Below are 15,857 nucleotides of genomic sequence, written 5' to 3'. Positions count from 1 at the left end.
CATTCAGTCCACTCTGCCTGCTCTTTCCCAAGAAATCGGCTCCTGATGCAGAAGCCCCTGCTCACCCACGGCTCAGCCCACATCTCTGTTTTCCGGGCCTGCGTTAGGGCAGGCTTCATGCCACTGCTCTCAGGAGGCCCTTCAGAGGGTGCCCCACAGATCCCCAAATGCCATCTGTTCTCTCTCAGGGCCTGGGCTTGAGGGGTGTGTTAGTGAACAGGACTTCCCACCCAAACCACAGACACATGGACCAGGAGATACCGAGGGCCATGGTGAATTTCATGTGTCAACTTGACTGGGCCATGGGTGCCCAGACATTGGTCAGACACGATTCTGGGTCTGTCTGGGAGGGTGCCTCTGAGTGAGGTTAATGTTTGAGTTGCTGGGCTCCAAGTAAGCCAATCATCCTGCTGGTATGGGTGGGCCTCGTCCAATCAGTCGAAGGACTGAACAGAGGAGAAAGGCTGACCTCCCTCAAGTGTGGGCCTCCAGCCCCAGGGCCGGGCTGGGACATCTTCTTTGGGTCTTCCTGGGTCTCCAGCCTGCCAACCCCGGGTCTCAGGTGTTCTCAGCCTCCCTCCTGGTGCGAGCCAACACTTCATAAAATGTATATATACAGGGTGGAGCAAAAGTAGGTTTACAATGGTTTGTATGTAAAGTAATACAATACATAATAAAAAAAATAATACAAGCCGAAACTGGTTTGGCTCAGTGGATAGAGCGTCGGCCTGCGGACTGAAAGGTCCCAGGTTCGATTCCGGTCAAGGGCATGTACCTGGGTTGCAGGCACATCCCCAATAGGAGATGTGCAAGAGGCAGCTGATCAATGTTTCTCTCTCATTGATGTTTCTAACTCTCTATCTCTCTCCCTTCCTCTCTGTAAAAAATCAATAAAATATATTTTAAAAAAAATAATACAAGAATAAGTTGTTTCGCATACTCACAATGTAAACCCTCTTTTGCCCACCCTGTATACGTCTCTCCCTTTGGTTCTGTTTTCTGAGAACCTGCTACAGCTCAGAGACAGCAAAGCTCTCCCCCCCAGGAGGAGGCTGGCAAGGCTCGATGTGTGCCCACAGGCAGCAGAAACTTTGTCACCAGCTTCCCATGCTGCTGCCAAATGTTCTCAGTGAATTCAATCTCTGAAATCCCAGTCGTGAAATCTATAACTAATTATGCAAGCCTTGATTTAATCACATGGGTTTAAAGGAAGAAAATCGACTCACAGAGCCAGACATCAGCTGCAGTGAAAAGGGCTTGATAGCTTCCGAGCAGCGCAGTCCCACCCTCGGACCCTGGCGTGCAGGGGAGGTCTCCCGAAGGCTGGAGCACACGGCCTGCCCGGCCACCCCCCAGACCCCGGTCTCAGCACGGGAGCTCAGCACGGTCTCAAAGCAGCACCCCGGCCACCACCCACAGCAGAATCCCTGAGCTATCTACTGGGACACCAGCGTCTGTCCACGCCCTCCGCTGCTGCGAGGCCTCTCCTCTAGGTCCTGCGACAACACCCACAACCGCCTGCCCCTGGCCGGCCTTGACCTCTCCTGGCATTGGAGAGAGCGCTAGACCCAATGACTGTGCCGCTGTCAACAATTTCACTCCAGACACACATTCTCAGGGGAATCAACACTCGCTTTCAGGCTATTCCACAGTCAGTGGGGTGCTTTGGTCACACATGCATGCTCACCTGGTGCCCGTCAAGGTGCCCAGGTCGAGCACAGCATGTCAGCCCTGGCCGTGTGGCAGGCAGAGAAGCGCAGGCTGCAGATGCACTGGAGACGCCACAGAGGCAGCGGGAAGTGGGGGTCTCCCCTCTGGCTTGGGGCTTCCTCAGTGACGGGGGCTGGGGGGTTTGGATCAGCCCTGCCTCGCTGTCCACGAGCCCGAGGAGCCCCTCCCACTGAGCCTGCTCTCTGCTCAGTGACAGGGTGACAGGCCCCACCTCCAGCTCTGACCCCAGGGCCTCCAAGCACGTGGCACCGAAACAGCGACTTGTCTGCCGGCTCCAGCCTTGGAGTGAGTGGCAGGACGTCTCCGGGTATCACTGCTGTGACGGTTTCTCCTGAGAACAAAGCAAGGCTCCCGCTGCGAGGGTTTTGTTGTCAGAAGGTACATTTTTGGGTCAGAAGACCTAGGAGAACTTCCAGTGGATGTTTAGGGTTTTGGTATTTCTACCCCAAGGCCGGGGTCTGGGAACCCCCAAGTTTTCCTTCCTCAGAAGCCATGAACATGGTGTGGATGGTCCGGCTGAGGACTGGCGCTGAGGAGGGAGGCCTGCACATGGCGCTGTGAGGTGAAGACCTTCTCAGACGGGGCAAGGTGGGTCCTGGGCACATGCCTTCCAGGTCCCGCAGGTGGAGGCCATGGCCCTGAGGGTCCCATGCAGCTGGGGAGACATGGGTGTGGTGGGGACGGGGCTGGTGGGCTGCTCCCCTCTCTCTGGGCTGGGGGTGCCCTGAGAAAGCACATTTAATTTTGTTGAAGATGCTTTGTTCTTGGTTCTGGGAGCTGCTGGTGACACATGGTAAATGCTTTGCCCAAAGATAATTTAGGATTGAGTGTTCCACAAGTTTTCTGGGCACTGTTCCCGTGCCTTCCCGTTATAGTCGGGCACATAACAGGTCTTCGCTCCTTAGACACTTCACCTTATTTCCAAGGGAAGCCACAGTTCTTCTCAGAGACTCCGCAACAGCCAACTCTGGTGTCACAGCACTGAGTCTCCGCTCTAGGTTGCCACGCCCTCAGAGTCCCCCAAAGGGGAGGTGGGACTCCGTGTGGAAGAAGAAACATTTCACGTCTGCTTAGTGTGAGATCATGAGCACAGCACAGGGTGTGTGGGCACGGCGGCGTCCCGGGGGCTGTCAGGGCAGCCGGTGCTCACTGTGACCAACAGTGTCGTGTGGGCAGGGCAGCTGACCCAGATGGGGGCCTGGAGGACAAGCAGCAGAAACCGAGCCTTTACATGTCATCATGTAAGCTGTGGGCAGCTCTATAAGCCAGCAAGACATCCATGTCCTGCCCCGTGACCGAGGCTGCCACCTCCTGTGGCAGGAGGGCCGTGCAGGTGGAATGAAGGTAAGGACCCTGAGCTGCGGAGAGTCCTGGCTACAGGGGGCCCAGTGCGGTCACAGGTCCTCCAGTGAGGGAGGCCGGAGGGTCGGAGGCGGTGATGGAGAAGGACCAGAGTGATGGCTCTGAGGATGGAGGAGGGGCATGGGGACAAGCTGAAAGGTCATGGGGGATTCTCCCTGGAGCCTCCATAGGAACCAGCCCACCAACTCCTGCACCACAGCTCCCCCACACCCCAAAACTCACCCTGTCTGACTGTGCAGAGCCAGGCGTTAAGAGGGATGCCCTAGCATCAGGTCTGGAGCCTTCTGTGGAGGTTGGGCCCCCTCAGGGTGGGAGGGGCTCTTCCTTGAAGTCCCTCAGTCCCACCCAGAACAGGTGAAGTGGTGCCTGTGATTGGCTGTGCGTGCTGCTCTCCAGGACGAGGCCCAGAGCATGTCATGTTCTTCATGCTGCCTCCCTCTCCCAGTCACGTTGGCAGCAGCACTTTCACACAACAGCCACTCATGCCAGAATAATGGACGCGCAGACCTCCCAAGGGCTGTGCCCCGGCCGTACCCATGTTAACAGCAGCATAGTCACAACAGCCAAGAGGAGGACGCAACCCAGTGTCCACTGGTGGAAAGGTGGATAAGCCCAATGTGGTCCATTTGCACAGTGGGATGCTGCCCAGCCTTAGAAAGGAAGGAGATTCTGACACATGCTACATGGATGAACCTGGAGGATATCATGCTGAGCAAAGTAAGCCAGTCACAACGGGACAAATACCATAGGATCTGCTTATGTGAGGTGCCTGGAGCGGTCAACATCACAGAGACAGAAAGTGGACGGTGGGCCCCAGGGGCTGGCGGGGGACGGACACTGGGGAGCTGTTTCATGGGGACAGATGGTGGTGGTGGCTGCCACCATTCTGACTGTACTTAGTACCACGAAACAGCATGCTTAAATATGGTAAAGATGGTAAATTCTGTGTATATTTTATCACACTCATACACACGTTGATGAAACATAAAACGTTTCCTTCCCACGGCAGAGACAACACTTACTTCTGACTCAGCACCTCGGATGAGTAGTGGCCCAGGTGCTTCCTAAAGTCCCCTCAAAAGGCCGTGGATGGCACACGTGCTCACCAACACTGGGTTAATGCTGTTCAGTCTGATGCCTGGACGGGTAAGGCAGTCCCCGGGAGTGTGAAGTGGTGCTTGGGGAAATGGGGACATTTAGGGGGACAGACCAGAATGGTGGGCGACTTGGATACATGTGCACACCCTGGAGGGTTCTGCATGGGCCGGCTTGGCCTCAGTGCTGTCACTGGTGGAAGCAGGCCTATGGCCTCCTGTTCTCTAGCCTCATCGAAATGGCTCCCATCCTGCATATTGTATGGCATTGTTGCTACTTCGAAAACCGAAATGTAAGTGCCTTCTTAGCAGCATAATCCGATACTTGGGCCTGGTTAACACAACTGGAAACAGACAGGAATCAGACAGGCAAACAGTGAAGGATGCCAAACCAATGTCCTGACATTTACGTTCAAATTTAATCTGCAGTCAGGGATGCCACAACTCGTGGTCAAGCCAGATAACAGCTAATGTTCCAGGAGGACACGGGACATCTCCCTTCAGCGCCTCACTGTCTTAATAATGAGTGGACTCCCCCGGTGAGCTCTGGCATAACCTCCCCAGCATTTGAGGCTCCCGCGATGAGCTGCCCTGCCTGAGGAAGGGCTCAATTCAGAGCAGTGCCCAGCTCCTGGCAGGTGGGAGCTGGGGACTGCGGAGGCGTTGGGGTAGGCTGATCCCAAGCCCTGCCCACCATAAGGAAATGCAGGGTCAGCTTTCAGGACAACACTCAGCAATGTCCTTCAAACCCTGGTGCGCCCTCTTCTCGCAACCCACCCACTTGGACAACACAAACCCAGGCTTCCCTGCCCATGTCCTGAGCATCGCAGCCTGGGTTCCTAGAGGCGGACATTTCCACCAACGTCCCGTGCTGCCATTCTCACAGGACAGAAGGGGGGTGGGAAATCCACCCTGTACTCAGAAATGACCCCGGGCGTCTGGACAAAGGCCATCCCTGAGGCGAGAGCCTGGTCCTGGCTCTCGAGCCCTCAAAGAGGCCACATCCTTTAGGTCCAGGATGACAGCACATGAGCACACAACTCTCCAGACCTTAAGATACTGAACATGCTAAGCCCCTTGTTGACCAAGCTTCCAGGGCCTGTGGGAGAGACCAGCCCAGCCTGGCTGAATTCTTGGAGATGGCTGTAATTGGAGTGTCTGCTGTCAGTGCACAGCCCAGCAGAGATGTCAGCCTGGGAGAAGGGCTCGCCCAGGGCACATTACGAGCAGGCCAAGGTGGGCCCAGCGCTGTGGGTGCAACCGCCAGAGACAGAGGGGTTTCCTAGACCCCGGTCACTCCGTAGAACTCCCTCCACCCAGCTGCCTCCAGGCCTCGGACCCCGTCCCAGACCCCGGCCTAGGCCTTGCCCTGGCTGCCCCATCTTTTGCCAGAGCACCCCACCCCGGCCCCAGCCCTCAGCCCAGCCTCGGCCCCGCTCACCCGCTCCTCCTCCGCGCGGATGTCCGGCATGGTGCTCAGGCAGAGGCCGACCGCCGTGACGGCCACGAAGGCCACAGACACGCAGGCGAAGAGCTTGCCGGCCAGCCCCGAGTGCGGGTTGTCCACCACGTCGCGCAGTCGCCGACGGCCGCGCTCCAGACGCCCGTGGGGCGCCAGGGCGCAGCCGGGACTCCCTGGCACTGCGCGCTCCGCCGGCCCCGCGCGCGCCTCGGCCGCCTCCTCCTCCCGGCGGCGCAGGCGGCGCAGGCAGCAGCGCTCCAGCCGCGCCTCGTCGATGCCCCAGTAGGCCAGCTCGTCGCGAAAGGCCAGCGCGCACGGGCCGCGCAGCAGCCGCAGCTTCCCGGCGCGCAGCAGCGCCACGATGGCGCGGAAGGCGCACGGGCTGCGGTCGAAGAAGAACTCATCGCGGCTCACGTCGTAGTCGTCGCACACGCGCAGGAGCTCGTCGTGGCCGCGGCAGGCGCGCAAGCGCTCGAGGCGCGCGAGGGGACAGCGTGCCAGCGCGGCCCAGGCCAGGCGCACCCTGCAGCCGCCTACGTTGATGATGACGTGCCGGGCGCGGGCCCCGCCGCCGCCAGGGGGCTCCGCGGGCCCGGGGAGCAGGGCCATGGCCCCATGCGCAGCGCTGGGGTCAGGAGGCTGAGCCTGCGGAAGGAAGGAACGGTTCGCGTTAGGGTTGGGGACACCTGACCACGCATGAGACCCTGGGCCTGGTGGCCCAGCGGAACCAAGGACTCCCTCCCCGCCCACTTGGTTCTTCCCTCCTGCATACCTGCCGCCTGCAGGGGGCCCAAACAGAGGACCACAGCCTTTCCTGCAGACCCAGGTTAAGTGGAGGCCTGCCTCAGTTTATCTCCTAGACTAGAGACTAGCTAACCTGTGGCCAAAGGAAGCCCGCCCTGCAGAGGCTGCCTCAGGAGATCTGGGCGGGGCCCAGACAACAGCTTGTTACCTGATCACCATCCAATAAAGGTCAAGGGGGAAAGAGGGTGGTTTTAAATCTGAAAGAGACTAACATCCCAGCCCGGGTGCACGAGGCTCTGACTCCAATTCTCATGTCCCCGCGGAGCCCCGTACTAAATTGTAGAACAGGCTGGCTGACTCCTTTTGTAGCCAAATCAAATTTGTGCTCTTTACAGGTAGGAATATTCACCACAATAATCATTAAAAGATCTGGATAATCAGTAGAAAATAAAAATCTCAACTTCCCACAAGGTATTGCAGATGAAAGTGCAAGGGTGTGGGGTCTCTCAAACACATTCATTTCTGCCAGGCAGTAAGTTGGACCACCCCATGACAGGAGGGGGAGGAGGTTCTGAACAAATCCTGCAGGAAGCAGGGGCCTTGTTGGGCTGCACCCTCCGTGAAAGGATGTCCAGGGGAAAATTTATCTATTGGTACAGAAAGGTTGTAAGATTTCTCTGCCTGGTTCTGGGTAAAATAGAACCAGAGTATGTAGATGAGAGTATGTGTCTAATTCCGACCTGCACAATGGGCTTGAGGTTGGAATTTTGGTCTATGAAACCACAAGCTAAGAAATTACCCCCATAAAAAGTAGTCTCAGGTGGGTGACATCTCTGCCGTGTGTGTTAGAACCAAACACATATGCGGTCCGGAGCAGTGCTTCTCAACCAAGTGACTCTGTCCCCAGAGGCATTTGGCGAGGCCTCGGCACATACTGATTGTCATGGCTGGGTGTGACTTGCATTTAGAGGGTAGAAACCAGAGTTCTGCTAAAACCCACAGTGTACAGGACAAAGGGCTGGGACCCAGCCCAAAATGTCAACAGTGCCACTGTCTAGAGCAGTGGTTCTCAACCTTCCTAATGCTGCGACCCTTCAATGCAGTTCCTCATGTTGTGGTGACCCCCAACCATAAAATTATTTTCGTTGCTACTTCATAACTGTAATTTTGCTACTGTGATGAATCGTAATGTAAATATCTGATATGCAGGATGTATTTTCATTGTTACAGACTGAACATAATTAAAGCAGTGATTAACCCTTTGCGGTCCAATTTTATTTTTGGAATTCAAACAGTCTGGTCCAAATTAATTGACGGGATTGCATGCTGAACCGGTTTGCATGTCGACCTCAGCCTCGATGTTGGACCTGCTCCTAGCGCCTGGTCTGTCGAGTCAGCCTTGACGTTGGACCGAAAAGGGTTAATCACAAAAACAATATGTAATTATATATGTGTTTTCCGATGGTCTTAGGCGACCCCCAAAGGGGTCGCGACCCACAGGTTGAGAACCGCTGGTCTAGAAGGGCATGCTCTCAATTCAAGCCTCATAGGATTCCCACAGATGAAGCCCCAAGTAAGCTGAATTTACAAACCCACATTAAAAAACAACAACACTCAAGGCAACAACCCACATGGGCAAATATCAGCAGACACATGACTAATAGGATTAGGTTCCTAGGGACTTTAGATGATAGAATTATCAAAATAAAGATATGGTAGAAGGAATTAAAAGCACAGAGGCAACATGAAAAACACGAGGAGGATCTAAATAAGTAACGAAGCTTCTAGAAAGCGCCAATACAGCCCGGAGATAAGACCCAGCCCGGAGGTGAGGCTGGGCCTGGGTGGTGCTCCCTCCCAGGTCTCCACAAGGAGTCAAAAGGAGGCAGACATCATGAAAAGGCCACACATGCGGAGGAGAAAGCAAACTTATCTGCTACCAGGAATCCCAGAAGAGGAGGCAACACTCAACCAAGGGAAAAAATGTGTCAGGATTTAGAATTTCCAGTGTTAGGGATGGTGCCAGACAGGATGAGGAAAATTCCACGCCTGGTGCATTACAGGGGGAGCCAGCGAGCTTTAATCCCTAAAATAAATGCGTGCAGTGGGACCTGATGGTGTTAAACTTGGGAAGTAAGATAGCTTTTGGTGGGGTTTTTTTGTTTTGTTTTTTTTTTACTGGTGGGGAAAGATGGGTTTGAGTGCTGGCGGCCGCAGGCCCTCCCCGGCTATCTTGGCTGTGCTATTTCCAGCTTGAATCCCCAGAATGCTTGATTATTGGGGCTGGGACACACTCAGCTGGTCACAGCAGAAGGTCTGGGTCCACTCCTTCCTGAGGCAAATGCCCTCAGAGGCCAGGAGAGGACTCTTCCCCATCACCCTGCTGTTTGCATCCTGGAGTTCTGCCCGGGGCAGGCTCACCACCCGGTCCCTGGAGCGGCTGAGCCCACCGCCCACGCAAGCCTGATGGAACCAGCACCTGGCCGGGAGCCAGCACCCTCAGCACCAGCACCTGCGGCACCAGGAGGCTCCCAGAGAACAGAGCAAACGGAGGGAGGAGGCGCCCGTTAGGGATGGCCTTTCCTGGGGGGACTTCGGAGGCAGAGCTGGCAGAGTGAGTGAGTGTGTATGTGGGCGTGCGTGAGTGTGTATGTGGGCGTGCGTGAGTGTGTGAGTGTGAGCTGCCTGCAGGGCTTCCTCATCTAGGCAAAAGGAGAGAGAGTGAAAAGGAGAACACACAGAACTGGAATGGGATCTCAAGTACTAGAAGGCTGGCCCCCAGTTGAAGAAATACTTACTCTGTAACTGAATTTTCCGTTCTGCATTTAGGCTTAAAAACATTGACTGCAATGGACTAAAACCTCTGTAGTAGACCAGGAAGTTTTAGATTTCAAAACTCCCCGAGGCAGCTTTTGGGGAGAGACCACACAGCCCCCAGCACCCGAGAGGGGGCTGAGGGTTGCTGGAGGCCCCACTCAGCTTACCAAGGAGCAGAGTGGGGTGGAGGAGGGGGATAGCGAGGAGAGGCAGCCTGCCCCTCACGGCCTTGGACTTCCTAACCTTTGGGGCAGGCGTGGCGGCGGGAGCTGGAGGGAGGTGTGGGGCTGGCAGGGAGGAGCTCCCATCACACACTTGGCCTTGCTTTTGAGGTGAAGCAGCTTCGGTTGCCTTCTGAGGGCCTGCCCTGCGGTAGGATCTCATGAATCGGTTGCCATTTAATGTGCACACGGACCCTAGGCAGCCATGTGAGAATTTTTTAGGAAAGATCACCAAGAGCAAAGATGCGTCATTAGAGACCGAGGCTAAGACCATCCACACCCGTATTCCAACGACCATGTGTGGATGCTAAAGTCGGACAGTGAAGAAAGCTGATAGGAAGGAATGGATTCATGTGAAATGTGGTCCTGGAGGAGAGCTCCACAGAGACCCTGGGCCAACAGAAAGATGGACAGGTGGGTCCTAGAGAGAACTGAGGCTAAACATCGCTGGAGGCAAAAATGACAAAACCGAAGCTATCGTGCTCTGGACACATCAGAAGAAGGCAGGTTCCTTGGAAAAGACAATAATGCTGGAAAAACAGAAGGCAGCAGGAAACAAGGAGACCAAATGTGAGATGGATTGACTCCATGAAAGAAGCCACAGGCTGAGTCTATAGGAGCTGAGCAGGGCTGTGAGGACAGGACACTGTGAATGCAGCCCACTCATGGGGTACCCAGGAGTCAACCCCACGGCAGGTAACACACACAGGACCCTAAGAAACAGATTCTGTTGGCTGCATCTTACAGATTGGTAAACCGACGCCCAGAGAGGTTAAGTAACTCCCCCAGCCACACACTGCTCAGTGGCAGCTAGGATTCCATGCCCCATTATCTTCCTCTCGGCTTCACGGAGATTAATCCAGTAAATAATATGGCCGAGTCACCCGCCTGCATCTACTTTTGCCTGATCAGTTACTATGTGAGGGAGTTTGGTTCAGCTGATTTAATAATAATAGTTCTTAATAATTAGAATGGCAGTTCACAAACTGGGTGATGAGTCTTCTTTTTAAGAAGGTATATTCCTGAATGTATTTAAAGTTTTTATTTATTGACTGATTTTAGAGAGAGAGAAAGGGAAAGAGAGAGAGAAACATGATTTGTTGTTCCACTTATCTGTGCATTCGTTGCTTGATTCTTGTATGTGCCCTGACCAGGGATTAAACCCATAACCTTGGTGCATCAGGACAACACTCTAACCAACTGAGCAACTCAACCAGGGCTGGGTGATGAATCCTAAAGCCGAGCCAAACTGCCCCAAATTACCATCTGAATGGAAAAAAAGAGTTTATCTTGTATATTTTGCTCATTCTCCATGATGACATCTCTGTACAGAGTTTACTGTTCAGAGGGATTGGCACACCTCCTCTCATGGTGGGCCATCGCCTCGCAGAATTGGGACGGTCCTGCCAGCGAGCAGAAATCTCCTGAACGGAGCCCGCGACGTGGCCAGGCTGCGCTGTGTCCTGCTCTGGCTCCTCAGTGATGACTGTCACCGGGTCAGGATCTCAACTGGGGTCCATTGTGTCCCCTCCTTGCTGCAGGGGACGTGTGGCCCCATCTGCTGACAGGGCTGGTCCTGACTGGGGGCTACCAGCATTGAGTGGGTGGGGGTCAGGGTGCTGCTCAGCACCCCACAGGGCACAGGACACCCACCATAGAGTCATCCAGCCCAGATGTCAGTGTGCTGAGGGTGCCCTGTTCAAACGCATCTGCCTCACTGAGTAAACAACTCACTAAAGAAGCCGTTCAAGGAAAAGAAGTGACAAAATGCTAGATATCCATTTAGAGGCTGGTAGCATCAGGAGGCTGTTGGGGGGCCATTCGCCCCAAGCTGCAAGGAGGCGGGTGGGCTGCCACAGCGAGGGCGTCACAGCGAGGAGAAAGCCCAGTGGCTTGGTCTCAGCTTCAAGTCCACTGCTCTACGACGTAAAAGGTTTCGCACTATAGCCGAAGCCGGTTTGGCTCAGTGGATAGAGCGTCAGCCTGCGGACTGAAGGTTCCCGGGTTCGATTCCGGTCAAGGGCATGTACCTGGGTTGCGGGCACTTCCCCAGTGGGGGATGTGCAGGAGGCAGCTGATCGATGTTTCTCTCTCATCGATGTCTCTGACTCTCTATCTCTCTCCCTTCCTCTCTGTAAAAAATCAATAAAATATATTTAAAAAAAAAAGGTTTCGCACTATGGATGATGCAAGATCCTTAATCCAGCACTGCGGGCTTTGATACGCTGTTCTCTGTCTCCATTTTGGTTTTCGAGCCTTTGCAAATTCGGTCACACTCATTTACCTTTTTCCCTCACCTCCTCTCTCCATCAGCCACCCCGGGACCAGAAGTGTTGGTTTGTGGGAAAGGGGCCGTGGGACCGGCACAAAGACGATTCCTCACCCCGACCCTCTGGCTGGTGTGGTCTCCCTCCAGGTGCTCGCTTCATTTTGCATTTGAAACGCTTGCCCGTGGACATGACCCAAGGAAAAGCGCAGGAAGCGGGCCGAGCGACGATGGATAAGAACACGTGACCTAAGTCAGCCGTGCTTTTCTTCCACACCCACCAGCACTGGCCGCGGCCGAGGGGTTAAGATGAAGATACACCCACCTCTGCTCGCTGTTCTCACTTCTTACGGTCCTCCCAGGGCAAACGTCATATGAATTACAGATAAAATCACCTGTGGGGTAAAAAAATAAAGAGCCAAAGTCAATAACTATTTTTAAATAAACCATGACTCTGTAGGAGCTTTCCAGAGTCTTAAAATAAAGATAAGGACTCTTAGGTCATTGCTATAATTTCTTTCTGATTGTTAAATGTATCTCTGTTCAATCATTTTGCTTTGAAATGGATTTATTTTCTATATGTCAAGGTTACAGAGATTACGAAAAGCTTCTGGAGTGTATATATGAACAGAACTGAAAACGTGCTAATTAGATCTATTTTTAGCCATGTTGCGGAGAGAAATTGATGATTTCTTTTCAGTTATGATTTATGAGAACCACCTATAATCCCCAGATCTATAAGACACATAGAAATTTGGTAACTAATAACTTATTCATGAAGCAAGGTGCACACTGCCCAGCTGCATATAATAGCCCTAAAGATTTTTTAAATTAAACTTTTAATTCTGAGACTGTAGAGATCCTGGTACCCTCTACCCAGTTCGCCTGACAGTGGTATCTTGCAAACTGCAGCCCAACCTCACAGCCAGGAGGCCATGCTGACACAGTCCAGACACGTTGCTGTCCGGTCTAAAACCACGCATCTGGTCTCCATCTCGGTACTTCTGCCGTTTTAAGAAAGGTATAGAATGGACTCACATGTTATGTACCCTTTCAGGACTGGCTTTTTTCACTCAGCAGAATTCTCTGGAGAGTCACCAGGTGCCTGCTGTATCGACAGCCCCCTCTCCCCGCCTCCCCGGTGATGCCTCCAGTATGGATGTGCCGGGTTTGCTGAACACCACACACGCTGAGGGACAGCTGGGCTACTTCCAGGATTGGGGTATTATGAACAAAGCTGCTATAAACACTTCCATAAAGGGTTTTCTTTCTTCTGGGATAAATGCCCAGTGAAGTAGGAGTTTTTTTTAATTTTTGATAAAGTCCAATTTATCATTTCCTCTTTTATTGACTGTACTTTTGGTTATCAAGAATAATTTGCCAAGTCAGACATCCCAAAGGTTTTCTACAATTTTACTTGTAAAATGTATAGTTTTACATTTAACCAGAAACCATTTTGAGTTAGTTTTTGTATAAGGTGTGGGACTTAGGTCAGGATTTTTAGTGTATGAGTGTCTGTCTAATTGTTCCAACACCATATGTTGAAAAGACTGTCTTTCCTTTACGGAATCACCTCTGAACCTTTGTCAAAAACCAGCTGGGCACGTTTGTGGGCATACATGTCTGGATGTTCTATTCTGTTCTAGTGATCTATGTAAACATCTCTCCGCCAATGAAACAGTCTTGATAAATATAGCGATATAGCAAGTCCCGAAACTGGGTGGACTGTTTCCTCTGACGTTATTTTTCCTTTCAAAGCAGTTTGACTCCTCCAGTTCCTTTCCATTTCATACAAATAAACTTTAGAATATTTAGTCTAAATTTACAAAAATAATCTCACTGGTCTCCTCACATACAATCCTGTTACAGTCGCCTGGGCCTCCTCACCCACAGTCAGGCAGAGTCTGTAGACTCTCAACATGCATACTCTCATGGACTAAGTGTGTCTCTCCGTGCCTGTACTCCAGTATAATACTAGCTGCTAAATCTGTTTTAACGTATAAGTAAGAGAAATATAATTAGTACGTGTGTTTGCAGATGTACTGCTAAACCCATTTTTGTCTGAAGTAACTATTTGCATGTGCAGTTTTGCTTCTGGAGCCCAGAACAGAAATTCCATCCACCCACCACCACCAGCTCCCAGCTGCGGGCATGGCCGGTGGGTGATGGAGTCACCCATCTGCTTACTGGTGGGCCCCGCCAGCCGTTTGTAGGAGATGTGATCCCAGAAGGAGAGTTAACACTCCTGGGAGTTCTGTCCTTCCTTCCAGCAACCCCCAAATCCATACTGAGCGTCTCTCCTGTCAGGCGGTCTTGGGGACAGTGGATGGACCCCCTGTGTGTCAAGGGACCCCAGGCCTGGGCCCTTAACGGCTTGTCCCACTGTCATCATTACTCACATGGCTGTACATACAACACACACAACAGCTCCTTTATGTCCTCAATAGTCTTAAGGCTGGGAAGTTTGAGAGCTGCTGTCCTAAACGACGGAGTCCCCAGCCTGCCCAGGGGTGGGGCCTGAGCCCGCTCTGGGCCCAGACGACTTCCCTCCAAGAAGTCTTGGAACATAAAGGAGGAATTCTCATTGCTCCAGGGGTCACTCGCTCTCCTGGCCGCTGTGCACCACGAAGGGGGTGGAGGGAGTACGCCCCTTTGTGCCTCAGTGTCCTGGCACCTGAGAGGGGGTGGGCTGCACTGAGGAGAGGGAAGTCTGGAGCAGCGCTACCCAGGATTCCCTGAGCCTTATGTGCGGGGCCCCAGGAGGGGCCCGAGACCTCCACGTGTCCCCATGAAAGACCAGCAGGCGCCCTCCCACCCCAGGAAGAACAGGCCGCCCTCCAAGGCACCAAATAGCACGTCTCAGGTACTTGAACACAAAGCGAGGGTCTGCCGAAGCACAAGTTCTGGATGCTGAGTTTTCACCTTGAAATCATGGCCATTCTTAATTGGTCACTTATCTTCAAACCCATTCTATTAAGCAAGTGTCCCTCAGGGCGAGGTGAGCGGCCGGCACAGCTGGCGGTCACGGCTCCGCCGTCCCCAGCACCGCGAGGGACAAGAGCAGAGCGGCCGGACAGCAGTCCGGTTTCTGTAGCCGTGACTCCCGCAGAGACGCAGCCACTGACTTTCTGTCGAAGTCAGTCTTCAATCGAGGCCTGAAGGGCTCCCTGCACGTGAAGACCTCCCGCTGCAGAAACCGTCTTTCCGTTTGCAGCGTTCTTGACTCACCCACCGAACAGAACCCCCGACGCTCTGCTCCCCGCCCGAGGGCCACTCCCCCCGGCGCTGTGCCAGGCCTGGGTGGGAGAGCAGCCCCGCGGGACGGAAGCCCCACGGTCCTGCGATTTCCTCACAAAGGGCCTGCGTCTTCTTCTGCGCACGTCCTCCTCCAGTCTGGGGCACGATGCCGTGACGTGGTGCCTGGCAGCAAAAGCAGGTTACAGCACAGACGTGGGCTGTGTGTGTACACACTGTTTCTCTCTGTGGGCGGGCAGGTGCTTAGAGCAGCTTCCGGATGGAGTAGGTGTGGGCAGTGACATTTTAGGTGATTTATATTTGTTATGTTTTTCTCTCCGGTGTTGTGTTTTTATTTTTGTTTTTTTAAACAAAAGATACAAGCAATTTTAGTATCTAAATAAAGGAATGAAATTATTCTGACTTTAGAGGGGAGATGACATCGTATAGTTTTTATATAATGAGACTGAAGTCCCATGAAATGACAGTATGCTAAATGCACCTTTGTGTTAAATCCTCATTGGCTTTGATATCCTGAGCATTAAGCTCTAAGGCTCAAATCGATGTCAGGAAGCCTGAACCCTTTCCACAGGGGGCAGCTCTCTGAGCAGCAGCCCAGATGGACGGAAGAGATACTTTTGTATCCACACATCGGCCACCTTACAAACCAGAGTGAGTCATACTCTGTAACATATTGCTTCGCAAACAAGAAGGCTCAGGATTCTAGGAGGAGATTTTCCAGTCACTCAGATGTTTCCCTTTTCCTTTTCCTCACCTCATGATTATATTAAAGAAATGAAACTTTTGAAACAGAAGGAATTTTAAAAATCTGTGACGTCAGGCAGTGAGAGCGCCGTGTCCCTGTGTAAGGACAGGTGAGGCCCTGCCTGTGAGGTGCCGTCATTCATTCCATACAGTCCCAGGAA

At 53.1% G+C, this 15,857-nt stretch overlaps 1 protein-coding gene across 1 annotated transcript in view; it reads right to left on the bottom strand.

Annotated features, from left to right (window-relative positions):
- Positions 1-15,857, bottom strand: part of KCNG2 (potassium voltage-gated channel modifier subfamily G member 2) — a 35,093-nt gene that overhangs the window by 10,020 nt on the left and 9,216 nt on the right. The window contains 3 exon segments of the mRNA XM_059706440.1: positions 5,629-6,237; positions 6,240-6,294; positions 12,023-12,092. Coding sequence (XP_059562423.1) covers positions 5,629-6,237; positions 6,240-6,266 — 636 coding nt within the window. The 5' untranslated portion in view covers positions 6,267-6,294; positions 12,023-12,092.

This window comes from Myotis daubentonii, chromosome 8 (genome assembly GCF_963259705.1).
Source record: "Myotis daubentonii chromosome 8, mMyoDau2.1, whole genome shotgun sequence".
NCBI classification, from domain to species: Eukaryota; Metazoa; Chordata; class Mammalia; order Chiroptera; family Vespertilionidae; genus Myotis; species Myotis daubentonii.
Note: the sequence above shows the minus strand (reverse complement) of the source record. Positions and strands in the feature narration are given on the sequence as shown.